The sequence below is a fragment of the Myotis davidii genome, unplaced genomic scaffold (genome assembly GCF_000327345.1).
Source record: "Myotis davidii unplaced genomic scaffold, ASM32734v1 scaffold143, whole genome shotgun sequence".
NCBI classification, from domain to species: Eukaryota; Metazoa; Chordata; class Mammalia; order Chiroptera; family Vespertilionidae; genus Myotis; species Myotis davidii.
The window spans coordinates 6,591,079-6,604,199 of record NW_006294876.1 but is presented as its reverse complement, the minus strand read 5'-3'; the positions used below and the strand labels follow the sequence as shown (position 1 = coordinate 6,604,199).

Sequence of the window (13,121 nt, the reverse complement as noted above, 5' to 3'; positions counted from 1 at the left end):
GTCTTTGTTGTCGGCCTGCAGACTGAAGGGTCCCAGGTTCGATTCCCATCAAGGGCATCGATTCCAGTCGAGGGCATGTACCTTGGTTGCAGGCACATCCCCAGTGGGAGGTGTGCAGGAGGCAGCTGATCGATGTTTCTCTCTCATCAATGTTTCTGACTCTCTGTCCCTCTCCCTTCCTCTCTATAGAGAACCAATAAAACATATATATTAATAAAGACTGAGGACAAGGAATACTTGGGTAGAAATCATTCCCCTTGCCTCAAAGGGAATCAAATGAGATTCTGGTCACACTCCAGAATACCCTTGGCATTAGGCGGGTGCTGGACTCCAGTTGAGAGCAAACCCTTGCTTCCATCCTTTCTCTGCTGTACCCACCACCCCACACTCACTGAGAATGTGCTCTCAACAAGACACAAACACAGGAATCCCCATTTCAGACTTACAGGAAACTTGACCTAAAACCCAGATATAAATTACGTTATGAATTAACAATTCTATTCACCAAGAGTCAGTCATCAACCATCAGTCATGTGGTGGTCAATACAGATGAGTATAATAAAGTAGCATATTGAGTAGAGATTAGAGGCTCTCCTCTCAAGCCCAACATACCCAGGTCCAAAGCCTAGCTCTTCGACATATTGGCTGAGGGATCTTGGATAAATCAACTCCTCTTCTATAAAATATTGAAAATAATACTACCCCTTAGTGTTGCTGAGAAAACAAAAATGAGATGATGCATGAGAATAGCTGAATACAGAATAAGGGCACAGCAAATGCTGTCTGCTATTACTATTGTTGAGTCATCATTATTTTATGACAAATTAGGTCATTAAAGTTACATAAAATAAGCATAAAGCCAAGTTTCCAATTATAGGGTAAATTTCCTTTAAAGAAGAAGAAATCCAGGAGCATTTAAGCAATGACAGAAGAAAGAGTAAGTGGAAGAATGGTGCACATTAAGATTTTAATGCTGAAAGGAACCTCAGGGATAATTCCTGAGTCTCCTCTCCAAAACGCACCATGGAGAAAATTGAGGTCCAAAGAGGTTAAGTGGTTTGTTCAAAGTATCCCCACTTTGTTATTTACAGAAATGTTAGAAGCATAAATAAATCTTTTTGTGTTTAGTAGGAAATTAGAATGGCTGGGATGGCTGGGTGTGGGAAACCTGCTGAGAGAACAGGGAACAGCTAAGTGCATCCCTAGGGGGTAGTCTTGTTTTCCCCAGTGCTGTCTAGGACAAAACGCTCATGCTTTCCATTATCTAAATGGCAGAGTTTTACGCCTCTTCCTGGGTACACAGATGAACTACACTTCTCAGCCCCGTTTCCCTTGGTTAAGGCCATGTGACTCAGTTATGGCCACTGGAATTTGGGCAGAAGGGAAGTGTGCCACTTCCTGGCATGGCCCATATAGATCTCCTTGGCATGATCCTCCACGCTTTCCTCCATGCTGCCCATAGAAGTGTGGGCTGAAGATGGTGAACTATAAAGAAGACCATCCTGGGCCCTTGGATGGCAGCAGGGAAAACAGCCTGACCCTGTGCAGGAGATTGTCACACAAATGAGGAATAAGGTTTCTGCATGTATGTTTAGCCACTGACAGTGCAATGCTCTGTTAACAGCAGTTAACACAATTTGACAAATACTCTCTGAAATTAATAAAACCGTAGTCTATATAAAATGTGCCTGAGTAACTTTAAATCCTCCAGGAAGTTATGAGAAAAAGAAGGGGAATGTGATTGAACAAATGGGTAGATAAAACAGCTCGACAGGGAATTTTCACCAAATGTAAGAGACAAGAATCTGGGGACAAATCATTACACTATCTTAGTTCCCAACCTATGGGTTACAGTCTAGTAGAGGTCCATTAAATTATTGCACAAGGAGTCAAAATGAGCACATCGACACAACACTCTCTAAAAAAGCAAAAACAAAGAATAACACTGCATTATATTGAGTTCACTTGTCCATTCGGGAAACACTCATTGAAAACTTACAGTGTACTAGGTACCATAACAGGTGACAAACTTTTCCTTAAAGGGTCAAACAGTAGATATTTTAGGCTGTGTGGGTCAGACAGACTCTGTTACAACTGGTCAGCCCGACTAATGTAGCAGCCACAGACAACATAGAAAGGAATGGATATGTCTATGTTCCAATAAACTTTATTAACTATGATCACCAGTGGGTGATATGCAAAGAAAAGAGTGGCTATATTCCAGTAAAAATTTAACTGAGATGCAGGCTTTCATTTGCAGACCCCTAAAAGGTTTTAATAAAGATTATCTCTAAGATTCCTTCTACTTCTATAACACTATAATTTTAAGAATATATTTAATAAAGAAAGAAATTAAATAAAATTTAGAATCATGATTTTTGAGGACTACAGGGGAGATAAGTCTCCTCTTGTTCAATATGAATATAAAGCTTGATTTTAAAAATGAATTAACGTGATTATCTCCTTTGAATAGTTATTCTAAATTATTAATTAATACATCATTCTTGAAACTATACAGATGAATTGCAACAAAGGGGAGTTATTTCATATTGTTCTGACCTATTAGAGAGAGTATTGGTATTATAAATTGATTCAATTTATTTGAAATTCAATTTCATATTAATAAAAGGAATCAATTTAAACTCAAGGCTCCCAGTGGCTTCTTTAGAAATGGCCACTAAGGATTCATACATGTGTTTGGTTAAATATATGAAGAAATCTAAGGAGGAAAATTCCTTAAGCCCAAAATAAATCTTATAAATTTAGTCAAGTAACAGTAACACCACCAACTGGAAGAGTGGCTTCTTCAAAACATGTGGAAGCTGAGGTTGCAATCGCCTTACCCGGGGTGTTTGAACCTTGACACCACTCGTATTCAGAGCCAGGACATTCCTAGTTGAACATGGAGGGGCTTCCCTGGGCATGACAGGGGTTTTGGCAGTGTCCTCCATCCCCAGTATTCTATCCACCAAATGCCAGTGGTAGCCTCCCCTACCTGGGGTGACAACCAGATGTTTCCAGTGGGTTAAATAGCTCCTAGTTGAGCAACACTGGTTTAGAAATTGAAACTCAATTCCCCAAGCCCAAACATACAGGAAACAAAGTTAACACCTATGTCAACTTTCCAGAGACTTCTCTACCGATATTGACCAGGTAGAGATTTAACAGTTTTCAATTTAGAAACCATAGAGAGGCAGGTGGCAAATGGAAACACAGATTTCAATTTTTCTGCTTACTCCTGCAGTTGTAAGTGAGAAGCGGGCTGTGAATTTCTTTTCTCTCGGTAACAAAACAATATAGAAATGGATTTTGAGCTATTTCCCTGAAGAACGTTAGGAGAAGAGCGAGGTTAAATGAGCTGCAGTCCCTCTGTATTCTCAGGAGGCTGTTCAAGTTGCGTGTACGTGGGGCCAGCCAGGGTACAATCCCAGATGGGCAAATGGGAATCAGTCTGGAGGCCAGCTGCATTTTATATTTTTCAAAAAGCTTTGTTCTTGCAAAATAATGACTGTGATCAAGGCAAGAAGAAAAGTGATACTGAAGAGTTGAATCTGTTATTATGACGAGGAGAGACACATAAAGGTAAACCACCACGTCTTCTATCAGGATGCCTGAAAATGATTGGTTTCCAAGATGCGATGGCTCCATTTCAGCACGTGGCAAGCTGCGAGGGAATTTCCCTCATAAATGATATCACATTAATATTTGATTCCCTCCTACCGGTTGATGAAAACCAGGTTTTATTTATTGAAATTAGAAGTGACTCAGTCTTCCACTTTAATACCTTAGGCTGTTGATAAAAGAAAAGGCATGGTACATATTCCAAATACAGTCATTGTTACCTCCTGGTTTATTTATTTGTGAATATTTCTGTGGTGAAACCAAGAGATCAAACTCAAAAAGATACTGTTAACTCAGGGTAGTAGAGTAATCGTGTCCTAACCCAATCCTTGCTCAAATCTTTACTGTTTTAGAAACTCCACTGTTGATATCTCACCCTACAAGGGAGGCAAATGCAACAAGACTACTTTTTCTTTCTTCTTTATATTCTTTTATTTATTTTTCCAGCACCATTTATTCCCGATACCCTGTCCCAAGACTTCCGACTTGGGTTCCGTGGACTCCAGTTCCAGACTGTTGACAACATCAGGCTTGCAGAGAGCTTTCCCATTCTCCAGCCACCCCACAAAAGCCTGTTTTCTCATCAGTGGATTTCAGCACAGTTCCCCAGGCTGAGCCATGGGCATGACCATCTTTGGAAAGACAATGTGCTCCGACTCCTACTATCACACCATCAGCTCACTTCCCAACCTCCCCTCACCACTCTGGCAGAAATGAGAGCTGAAACCCCCTCTTCTGCTCTCATTAAACAACAGATTTGGGGATCACCAAATAGTCATGTAGGGACCGCCTTGACCTGAGGAAGTGGAGAGAGAAAAGAAGCACGAAGGGGTATTCCACGTGCTCCTGCTGTGCCCCAGCCCGTGCTGGCTGTCTACATAAAGCAGCACGCTGAGCTTGGGCCACGGACAGCGAGGAGGGGCTCTAGAATTCTGTGAAAATCACTGCATTCTGTTTTGAAAAAAGAAACTATTCAACATCTGCTTTCCCGGCACTAATCCTAAAACAATGTCAAGATGGGAGAAGACATTACAGAAGAGGGAAAGTGTAGAACAGTATTGAGCAGACAGGGATGTAGAGAAGTGAATCAGAGTCAGAACTGCCTAGATTGTTTTAGAACTGTCCTGTGGGGTGAGAATGTGCACAGCTGTGCTTTAGGGTGCCTATTTCAGCATGTATTTCTCATTGCTCTACATCTGGGCTGCACAACCTCTTTCTCTTCATTTTAGGGACAAAAATATGTAATTTACCCACACTCCGCTAATGGTAAGTTAAAAAAGATAAAGAAAGAGTAAACATGAGAAACTAAGATGGCGGCAGAGATAAACACCGGGAAATTAATGCCGCACACAACAATTGATTAATACCTCAGAGAAACAATACGGACTTCATCCAGAACCACAGGAAGCCTGGCTGACTGTAAACTCTACAACTAGAAGGAAGGAAAGGCATACTGAGACCCGCAGAAGCTGCAGGAGAGAAGCACAGAGGTACGGGGCTCTCGCGGGGCTCGCGCGCGGAAAGGGGCCGGCACCTGAGGACGCGGCTGTCCTTTTGAATCCGGAGGGAGTCACAAGCCCCCGACGGCTCTGAACTCCGGTTCCGGGAAGTCTCTGGGGACCCGGGACTCAAGCGGGGAGAAACTGGACGGTCTGGCAGCAGGCGATCTTGGGGGCTGCTTTCCCTCAGAGGTGCTTGCCGCCGTCACCTCATTTCCCTTCAATCTGTAAATCCAGTTACTGTTCTAAGACTTCTCAGTACTAAACTCTGGAATTCTTATGTGATGGATATACAACACTTGTATTAGAAGGACATAGAACGTTAATACAAAACGGGTAACATAAATACACTGAATTCATTTTAGGGACAAAAATATGTAATTTACCCACACTCCGCTAATGGTAAGTTAAAAAAGATAAAGAAAGAGTAAACATGTTGCTAAATATCAAGGGATGAAAACTTTCACGGACATTTGTCTTGAGTCTACCACCACCTAACCTAACCTAACGGCCTGCTCTACTCTAACACTGAGGAGACAGAGAAGCACAATACCCCACACAGCACACATCGTGAGCACCAATGAGAGGCAGTAGGTTCTAGTCAGAAGTAAGGGCTCAGACCCTATAAAAGGCATCCAAGGGCCATCAGCCCAAAGAGACTGGGGATGGGTTACAAAGAGGAGAACGGGTAACGTGAGACTCAGACTGGGCCATCTTTTTCCAGATTGAGAAGAGGGTAGGGTGAACATGTTTCCAGGAGAGAGGACAGCAAGAGCAAATTCTTAAAGTTGGGAAATAACCTGCAGTTTGGGAAGTTATAAGCAGCATAGAGACAAGGTGAAACTGTCCAACGGTGGTGCAGGTGACAGGGACAGGCAAGAACACTGCAATGCTGGGCAGAGAAGGACAAGATCAAACAAAGCTTGTCTGGGGTATCATTAATTCTCAGTTCTGATGCTCTCCAATTTTGCCCACTGCTTTTTCTCCCTGGACTCAGTTTCCTCATTTTCCCATGTTTAAAGAAAAAGTTCTATTTTTGGAGAGAGAGGGAAGGATACAATTATTAGCCTGAGATATCCAAATCAATCCAGATGCTCTCAGGCAGAAAATAACATTTTTAAAACACAACCAAAGGCATCGAAGTCATAAATGCGTCTGTTACTCATGATCTAGAATTCCACTGTACAACTGGGTTACACTTAACCACACTGAGCCTTCAAATGCTGGCTAGTTCGAATAGGAATATGCTCTGAGAGTAACACACACCAGAGTACAAAGACTTAATACAAAAAGAAAAAGGGAATATAATATCTCAATTTCTTCTAATGTTATGGGTGCGTGTTGAAATGATGGTTTTGATATAATGACTTCAGTAAAATATGTTATTAAAAATAATTTCCCCTGCATACTTGTACATTCAATGTGACCACTGCCAGATAATCTTAAATTAGCAATGAGACTCACATGAGGTTCCTACTGGACAGAGCTCTTTCTAATACCAGTTCAGTCCTTTCTTTATGGGTGTGCCTACTCTTTTTTGTCAGCCTTGAAAACAGTCATGTAAACTAAACTAAAATATTCATAGATATCAACAAGACAACTTTATTGGAGACATGTAAGAAAAAAACAGTCTGATGGGACGAACTGCCAGCTTTATCTCTCTTCACAGTGAGTAGACAGGAGGCTACCAAGAAGCATACACAACCAAAAATGTGAAAGGAGAGTTGTGCGGTTTGCACCAATATTATTAGGACTGAGTGATGTCTGACACCTGTTATTAGGGCTGGGTTATCAAGGCAACCGTTCAGAAAGCCCCTGTCCTCTTGCTTGGCTCTATGTCATAGACTCTCATCTCTGACTGGGTGGTGATGCTGATGGATTTTCCATACTTCAAGAACAGTTTAGTTCCATCAGTAATCTAGACCTGACTCCCACCACAGGCAGTCATGACAACGAGAAGCAAGAAATGAAAAAGCAGTTTCCCTTTCTCCACAATTACATCATATATGGGCTAATGGCAAGTGCATCTCCCAATTTTTTGCATCTATTTTGAAATAACATCAAGAAAAACTGCAAGAAAAGGGCAAAGGACTCTTATAAACTACTCACCCAGACTTTTAGATTTCACCTATTAACTTTTCTTATTTTCATTCATAGTTTACATTCAATATTATTTTGAATCAATACCCCTATTAACTTTTAATCACATTTGCTTTATCATTCTTTCTGCCAATTGTGTATTATATATAATATTACGTACACACATTATAATTATTTAAATCATTACAGAAAAAGTTGCAGAAATAAATACTTTTTACCCTCTACTTATCTTAGTAGGTTTTTTCAAAGAATAAGCATATTCTCCTATATAATAACCACATTACAGGTATCAAAATCAATAATATTAATACATTTCTACTATCCTATCTAAAGACCTTAACATTTTGGCAGTTGTCCCAGTAGTATTCTTTATAGCACAACTATTCTTTAATTTTGTTTTATTGCTTAAGGTATTACAAAGAGTATTACATATATCTCCTTTTTCCCCCCTTGACCTTCCCCCAGCTTCCCCTACCTCCCAGTGTCTTGTGTCCATTGGTTATGCTTATATGTATGCATATATGTCCTTCGGTTGATCTCTTAAACCCTCCCTCCCGCCGCCCCAACCCTCCCCGGCCTTCCTGCTGTAGTTTGACAGTATTCGATGCTGATCTGCCTCTGTATTTATTTTTGTTCATCAGTTTATAATGGTCTTTATTATCCATAAATGAGTGAGATCATGTGGTATTTTTCTTTCATTGACTGGCTTATTTCACTTAGCATAATGCTCTCCAGTTCTATCCATGCTGTTGCAAATGGTAAGAATTCCTTCTTTTTTACAGCAGCATAGTATTCCATTGTGTAGATGTACCAAAATTGAGGATATATGCATCCCCATGTTCATAGCAGCACAATTTACCATAACTAAGATTTGGAAACAGCCTAAGTGCCCATCAGCACATGAGTGGATTATAAATACTCTTTTTTTCTGTTACAAGATGCAATTTGGATCAAGTGTTTCATTTGATTATCAGGTCAATTTTTTCTCTTTTTTTGATGGAATAAGTCTTCTTTTCAAGCCTTTCATGACTTGGTGATTTTTAAAAGTGGAAGCAAGCATTTTGTAGACTGCCCCCTCAGTTTTGGTTTGTGTAATGGTTCCTCATAGTGAAATTGGTTAAAATTTTTGGCTGTAATATTATGGAAATCTTGCTGTGTCCTTCTAAGTGCACTGAATCAGGAGGTTTATACCAGCTCTTTGTCCCATAATAGTGAAGATACCTTCAACTAAGTGGTTACAGTGAGATTGACCAGGTTTTTTACTATCAAGTCACAAGTTTTCCTCTTATAATAAATAAGTATTTTATAGGTGAATACTTTGAGAATATATAGATATCTTGGTCATCATCAAACTCTTACCCATAAACTTCAGCATTCATTTTGGCAGTTTACAGTAAGGAAGGGCAGCCCCTTCTGCCTCAATTGGTAATTCGTTCACTTATTTTTTATATTAGTTATTATTCATGGATTCTTAATTTATTCTGATACCATCATTATTAATTTCAGCAATCAACTTGCCCCAGAGCTCCTCCATGTATCCTGTTTAAGCTGGTCCCTAGCTCTCTTTGACATGCCCTCCTCATTCTCTGAATGCGTCCTTAATTTCTGGAGCAACAATACCTTCCAGGCTTAACTGAGATTTTCATTACCTGGGCCCTAGAACCAGCTACTTTGGTAAAAAATCTTGGTTTATTTCAGCGGAGAATGAGATTAGGAAACCAAGTCCTGTGTATTCAGTGTGTTCATTGCTTCTTTCCAGGCCCTCTAAACCAAGAAAGCTAAGAAATTAGGAAATCCATGAATATGCTTATACACACACATATCTGCACATCCTACTTTTTAAAAAATATATTTTTATTGATTTCAGAGAGGAAGGAAGAGAAACAGAGAGATAGAAACATCAATGATGAGAGAATCATTGATCCGCTGCCTCTTGCACACCCCATACTAGGGATCAAGCCCACAAACCAAGCACATGCCCTGCCCCGGAATCGAACCGTGACTTCAAGTTTCATAGGTTGATGCTCAGTCACTGAACCACACTGGCCAGGCTGCACATCCTACTTAAACACACAGTATGCCAGATAATATACTATACCATGAGAATCACAATGAGCATAATATGCAGTTCCTATCTATTAAAAAGTCTACTTTTTTTTTTTACAAAAGATTATTTAAAAATCAGAACTTTAAAACAGTATTTTGGTTAAATTGCTGACCATTCTGAGTCATTATTCATACGTTATACTTTTACCAACCAATGCACTCTTTTAAAGACTTTAGTTATATACAAAATTGCAGTGAAATAATAATTCATTGCCCAGAGCAATGAAACAATTAGGCGAATAATGTATTGTTTATTACTGTTCCATTTAAAAAAACACAAGCAATTAACATTTGTTCAAAAAGCACTGTGCCTTATCTCTTGTGCATGCTTTACTTCATTTAACCTTGGCAGTGACAGTATGGGGGAGGGAGTGTTTTGTGGCCATTTCACAGATGAGGAAACCCACCAGTGCTGGGAGTCATGGAGCTAGCAAGTCTACCACCTTCAAAGCCCTTGCGTTTTATCAATATCAGCTTTGCTTGTGGGACTGGCTTATTTCACCACTGGTAATGAAAGTTTCCTGCATGCCCACTAATACCAGCATCACAAAGAAAAGAAAATGATATAAACTTATTTCCAATAACTTCATAGAATTCCAGCACATGAGAGTTGCATTAAAACTGGTTGAAGAACCGTTTCCAAATTACACAGCCCCAGAATTCTGGCATGTCCACGGGGAGTTCTAGAACCTTGTTGAAGGAGACATCTGTGCCCTAACCCTCTCCCCTCCTAGGAGACCCTGGTCATCAGACATGTCTAAAAGTCAGGAGGGGAACTGGGCCTTGGTGGTTCAGCTCCGACAATAAAATAAATACTCCATTCAGACATAAGAGTCACATGCTCCTTCTTTACACCCTGAACACAGATGTAGGTAAATTGTAATTTTATGTAGCATCACTTATTCTAATGCTTTGCTACAGGTAGTTTTCCACACAAATGTTCATAGTTATTTCATTATAAAGAGGAAACAATGATTTTTTTAAGAGGGTTGATTTTTATGAGAATGTGATGGCTGAAAGCATCAACTAAATAATCAATGATTATTCCAACTGGGGCAGAACAGGACACCCCCAGACACTGAGGAAGTGTCCTTTAAATTATCTATCATTTGAAGAAGAGAAAGTCAGATGGTGCCCTTGAAAGGAAGAGGAACTCACAGTGGGAGAAAGGGGCCAACTGTGAATGAAAGCAGGTGGTGACTCATATCAAACAGGGCAGCCAAGAACCCTGTGGCCTGACCTTCGGATGCAATGCATCCATGCACGGCCCTGATTAACACCTTTACACACATCTGTCTTTACACCCTCGGACAGTGAGCTAATTGGGATGGAAAAGGAAAGCTTCAGGAAAATAAATTGCACCTACCTGGATCAGAGACAAATCGTCAAGCTGTAACCTGAAGAGGTAGTTTCTGCAAAAGGTAAAAAGAGAGTTTTATTTTTCATAAGTCCAAAAAAAAAATAACAGTTCATAAAAATCATAAGAACAAAGAAATAAAGAAAAAAACACCTTCATGAATTTTGGTTTTCAAAGCATCCTCCTGCTAAGAATGCATGTAGCAGAGTTTTCCTTGGACCTCAGAGTTTAAAATGGAATTCAGTAATGCGACAAACACACATTTAAGATAGGTGAGAAAGTTAAGGTACAAGGTGTGTGTGTGCGTGTAGGAGACTCAGCTAAGTCTACATTACTATTGGCTCTTTTGATCTATGTGAAATGGACAAAAGGACATGGGCCTTGGATTCTGAAACTGAAGATGATAGAAAACCATTCCTCATGAGTCTTCATTCTTATAGGTCGCCTACATTCACTGAGTTTTATCATGAAAATGTGTCCAGGTTTTGAATTCAGCAGTGCTCTGAGTATTAGAGTGCTCTGTCTTGTTAGATGTAGTTAGTGGATCATAAGTTTAGAAGCAGAAACTTTATCCAGCATCAAGGGCTTGAAAGAGTCAGCCCTGTCTTTCCAAGTGTGAAACAGGAAATCAGAGAGAGGGAAACTATCAGCTTTCAACTGTGAATGGGGAGAACAGTGGAATAAATATGCAGTCAAGGCCAGCGGAGCATGAGACAGGGGGTTGGCTGGGGGCTGTGTGTTGGAGTCACATTAGCTTTGCATTAGGCTTTGGACCCTGGTGCTGTGGCTTTTAGAAAGAACGGATGAGCCTCCCTGTGAGATGTCTCAGCCTCTAACTCAAATCGTGAAGAAACTGCATGCAGATGAGAAGCTGGAGTGCAGGAGCAGCACTCCGGGGATGAATGGAAGAGAAAGTCAGCCCAGGTGCAGACAATAAAGCCAGGAGAAATTGGCATACAGTAATGGAAAGCAGGCCCCAAGAATGCAGGATGGTGGGAGGAGTCCCAATGAAACTGAGGTTAAGTTATAATGGTTTGGTCCAAGGTTATACATATATATTTAAAAAAAAACAATTTTCCAACACCAATAAGAAAGAATTGTAGATTACTTTAACTGTATGGGAAGGTAGGTAGGTAGATGTCAGAAGCAGACATGCTGTCCCAGTAGAAATAAGAAGTGACAGTCGAGTTAGGCCAAAGGTAAAACCTACAGGACCAAACGACGGGCTTATGGTGTGGCTAGAGATGGGGAGGACAACGCAGTAGGGAAGCTGACATCCAATAGCATGAATGCACATACTGCTTGAGGAAGAAACAGAACTAAGATCCCTTTCAGGCTGGTCTCACGCATCCTAGGAATCGACCCCCGGAGCACTCAGATTTCTCACAATCTGCTCCCCTGCCATGGGGGCACTGCCATCGTGAACTCAGTGAAAATTGTCTCCTCCAACCACTACAATGGCCTCTTTGCCACATTCTTTGTGTCCCTCCAACTTAACCTCTGAAAATAACCCCAGGCACATTGATTTTCATTGATTTCAGAGAGGGAGAGAGAGAGAGAAACATCAATGATGAGAGAGAAGCATTGATCGGATGCCTCCTGCTTCCCCCAACTGGGGATAGAGCCCACAACCCGGGCATGTGTCCTTGATGGGAATCGAACCTGGGACCCTGCAGTCCACGGGCCAACGCTCTATCCGCTGAGCCAAACAGGCTCGGGCAAGAGTCTATTTTTATTTAGTCAGGCACCGTGCAGAGGCAAGGCTTCCAACAGAAACGCCTCCCTGCAGGGAAAGGATGGTGAACTCAGTGCATGCGTGGAAGATTGCAGACCAGATGCCTCGTAGGCACCCCTGGAGGCCAGCTGGCATTTGAAGAGCTTCCAAGATCTCACTGATGGTAAATAGAGACTAGCAGGACTCCTGTAAGAAACATTAGAAATCTATACACACACAGAGAAAAGTCTTTCAGGTGCCGAGTATACAAGTGGCACCAGAGGCAATCACTGGCCATCAGGCAGTACCAGGGCACCTGACCCTGACCCCCAGGCTGGTTTTCTAAGTGGCTTCCTGGATGTAGGAAGCAGATAGTGGTCATTGTCCCTCTGTTACAGGAGACAGCATTGCCTAGCGGTTGAGAATATTTGTGCAAAAGCCAAAGCTCTACCACCATCCCTTAGGAAGGAAGCTGTATGCCTATGCCTCAGTCTTCTCATCTGTAGAATGGATCCAACAGTCAAAGCTGCCCCCTGGGGTGGTTGTGAGGTTTAAATCAAAGAAAAACACTTAGAATGGTGTCTGACACATTGTAAAAATGCAATTAATATAGCTACTGCTAGACAGTTTATAAATATATCGAAATTTCTAGGCACAATGAAATTCTCAGCATATTCTCCATGGCTGAATTTTTCAAGAAAAAAAAAAGACATTGTTTATCTTG

The 13,121-nt window shown here is 41.0% G+C and overlaps 1 protein-coding gene across 1 annotated transcript in view; it reads right to left on the bottom strand.

Moving 5' to 3' along the window:
- SEMA5A (semaphorin 5A) overlaps positions 1-13,121 on the bottom strand; it is a 296,373-nt gene that overhangs the window by 173,513 nt on the left and 109,739 nt on the right. The window contains exon 4 of the mRNA XM_015567657.1: positions 10,693-10,738. Coding sequence (XP_015423143.1) covers positions 10,693-10,738 — 46 coding nt within the window. The remainder of the gene's footprint in view (positions 1-10,692; positions 10,739-13,121) is intronic.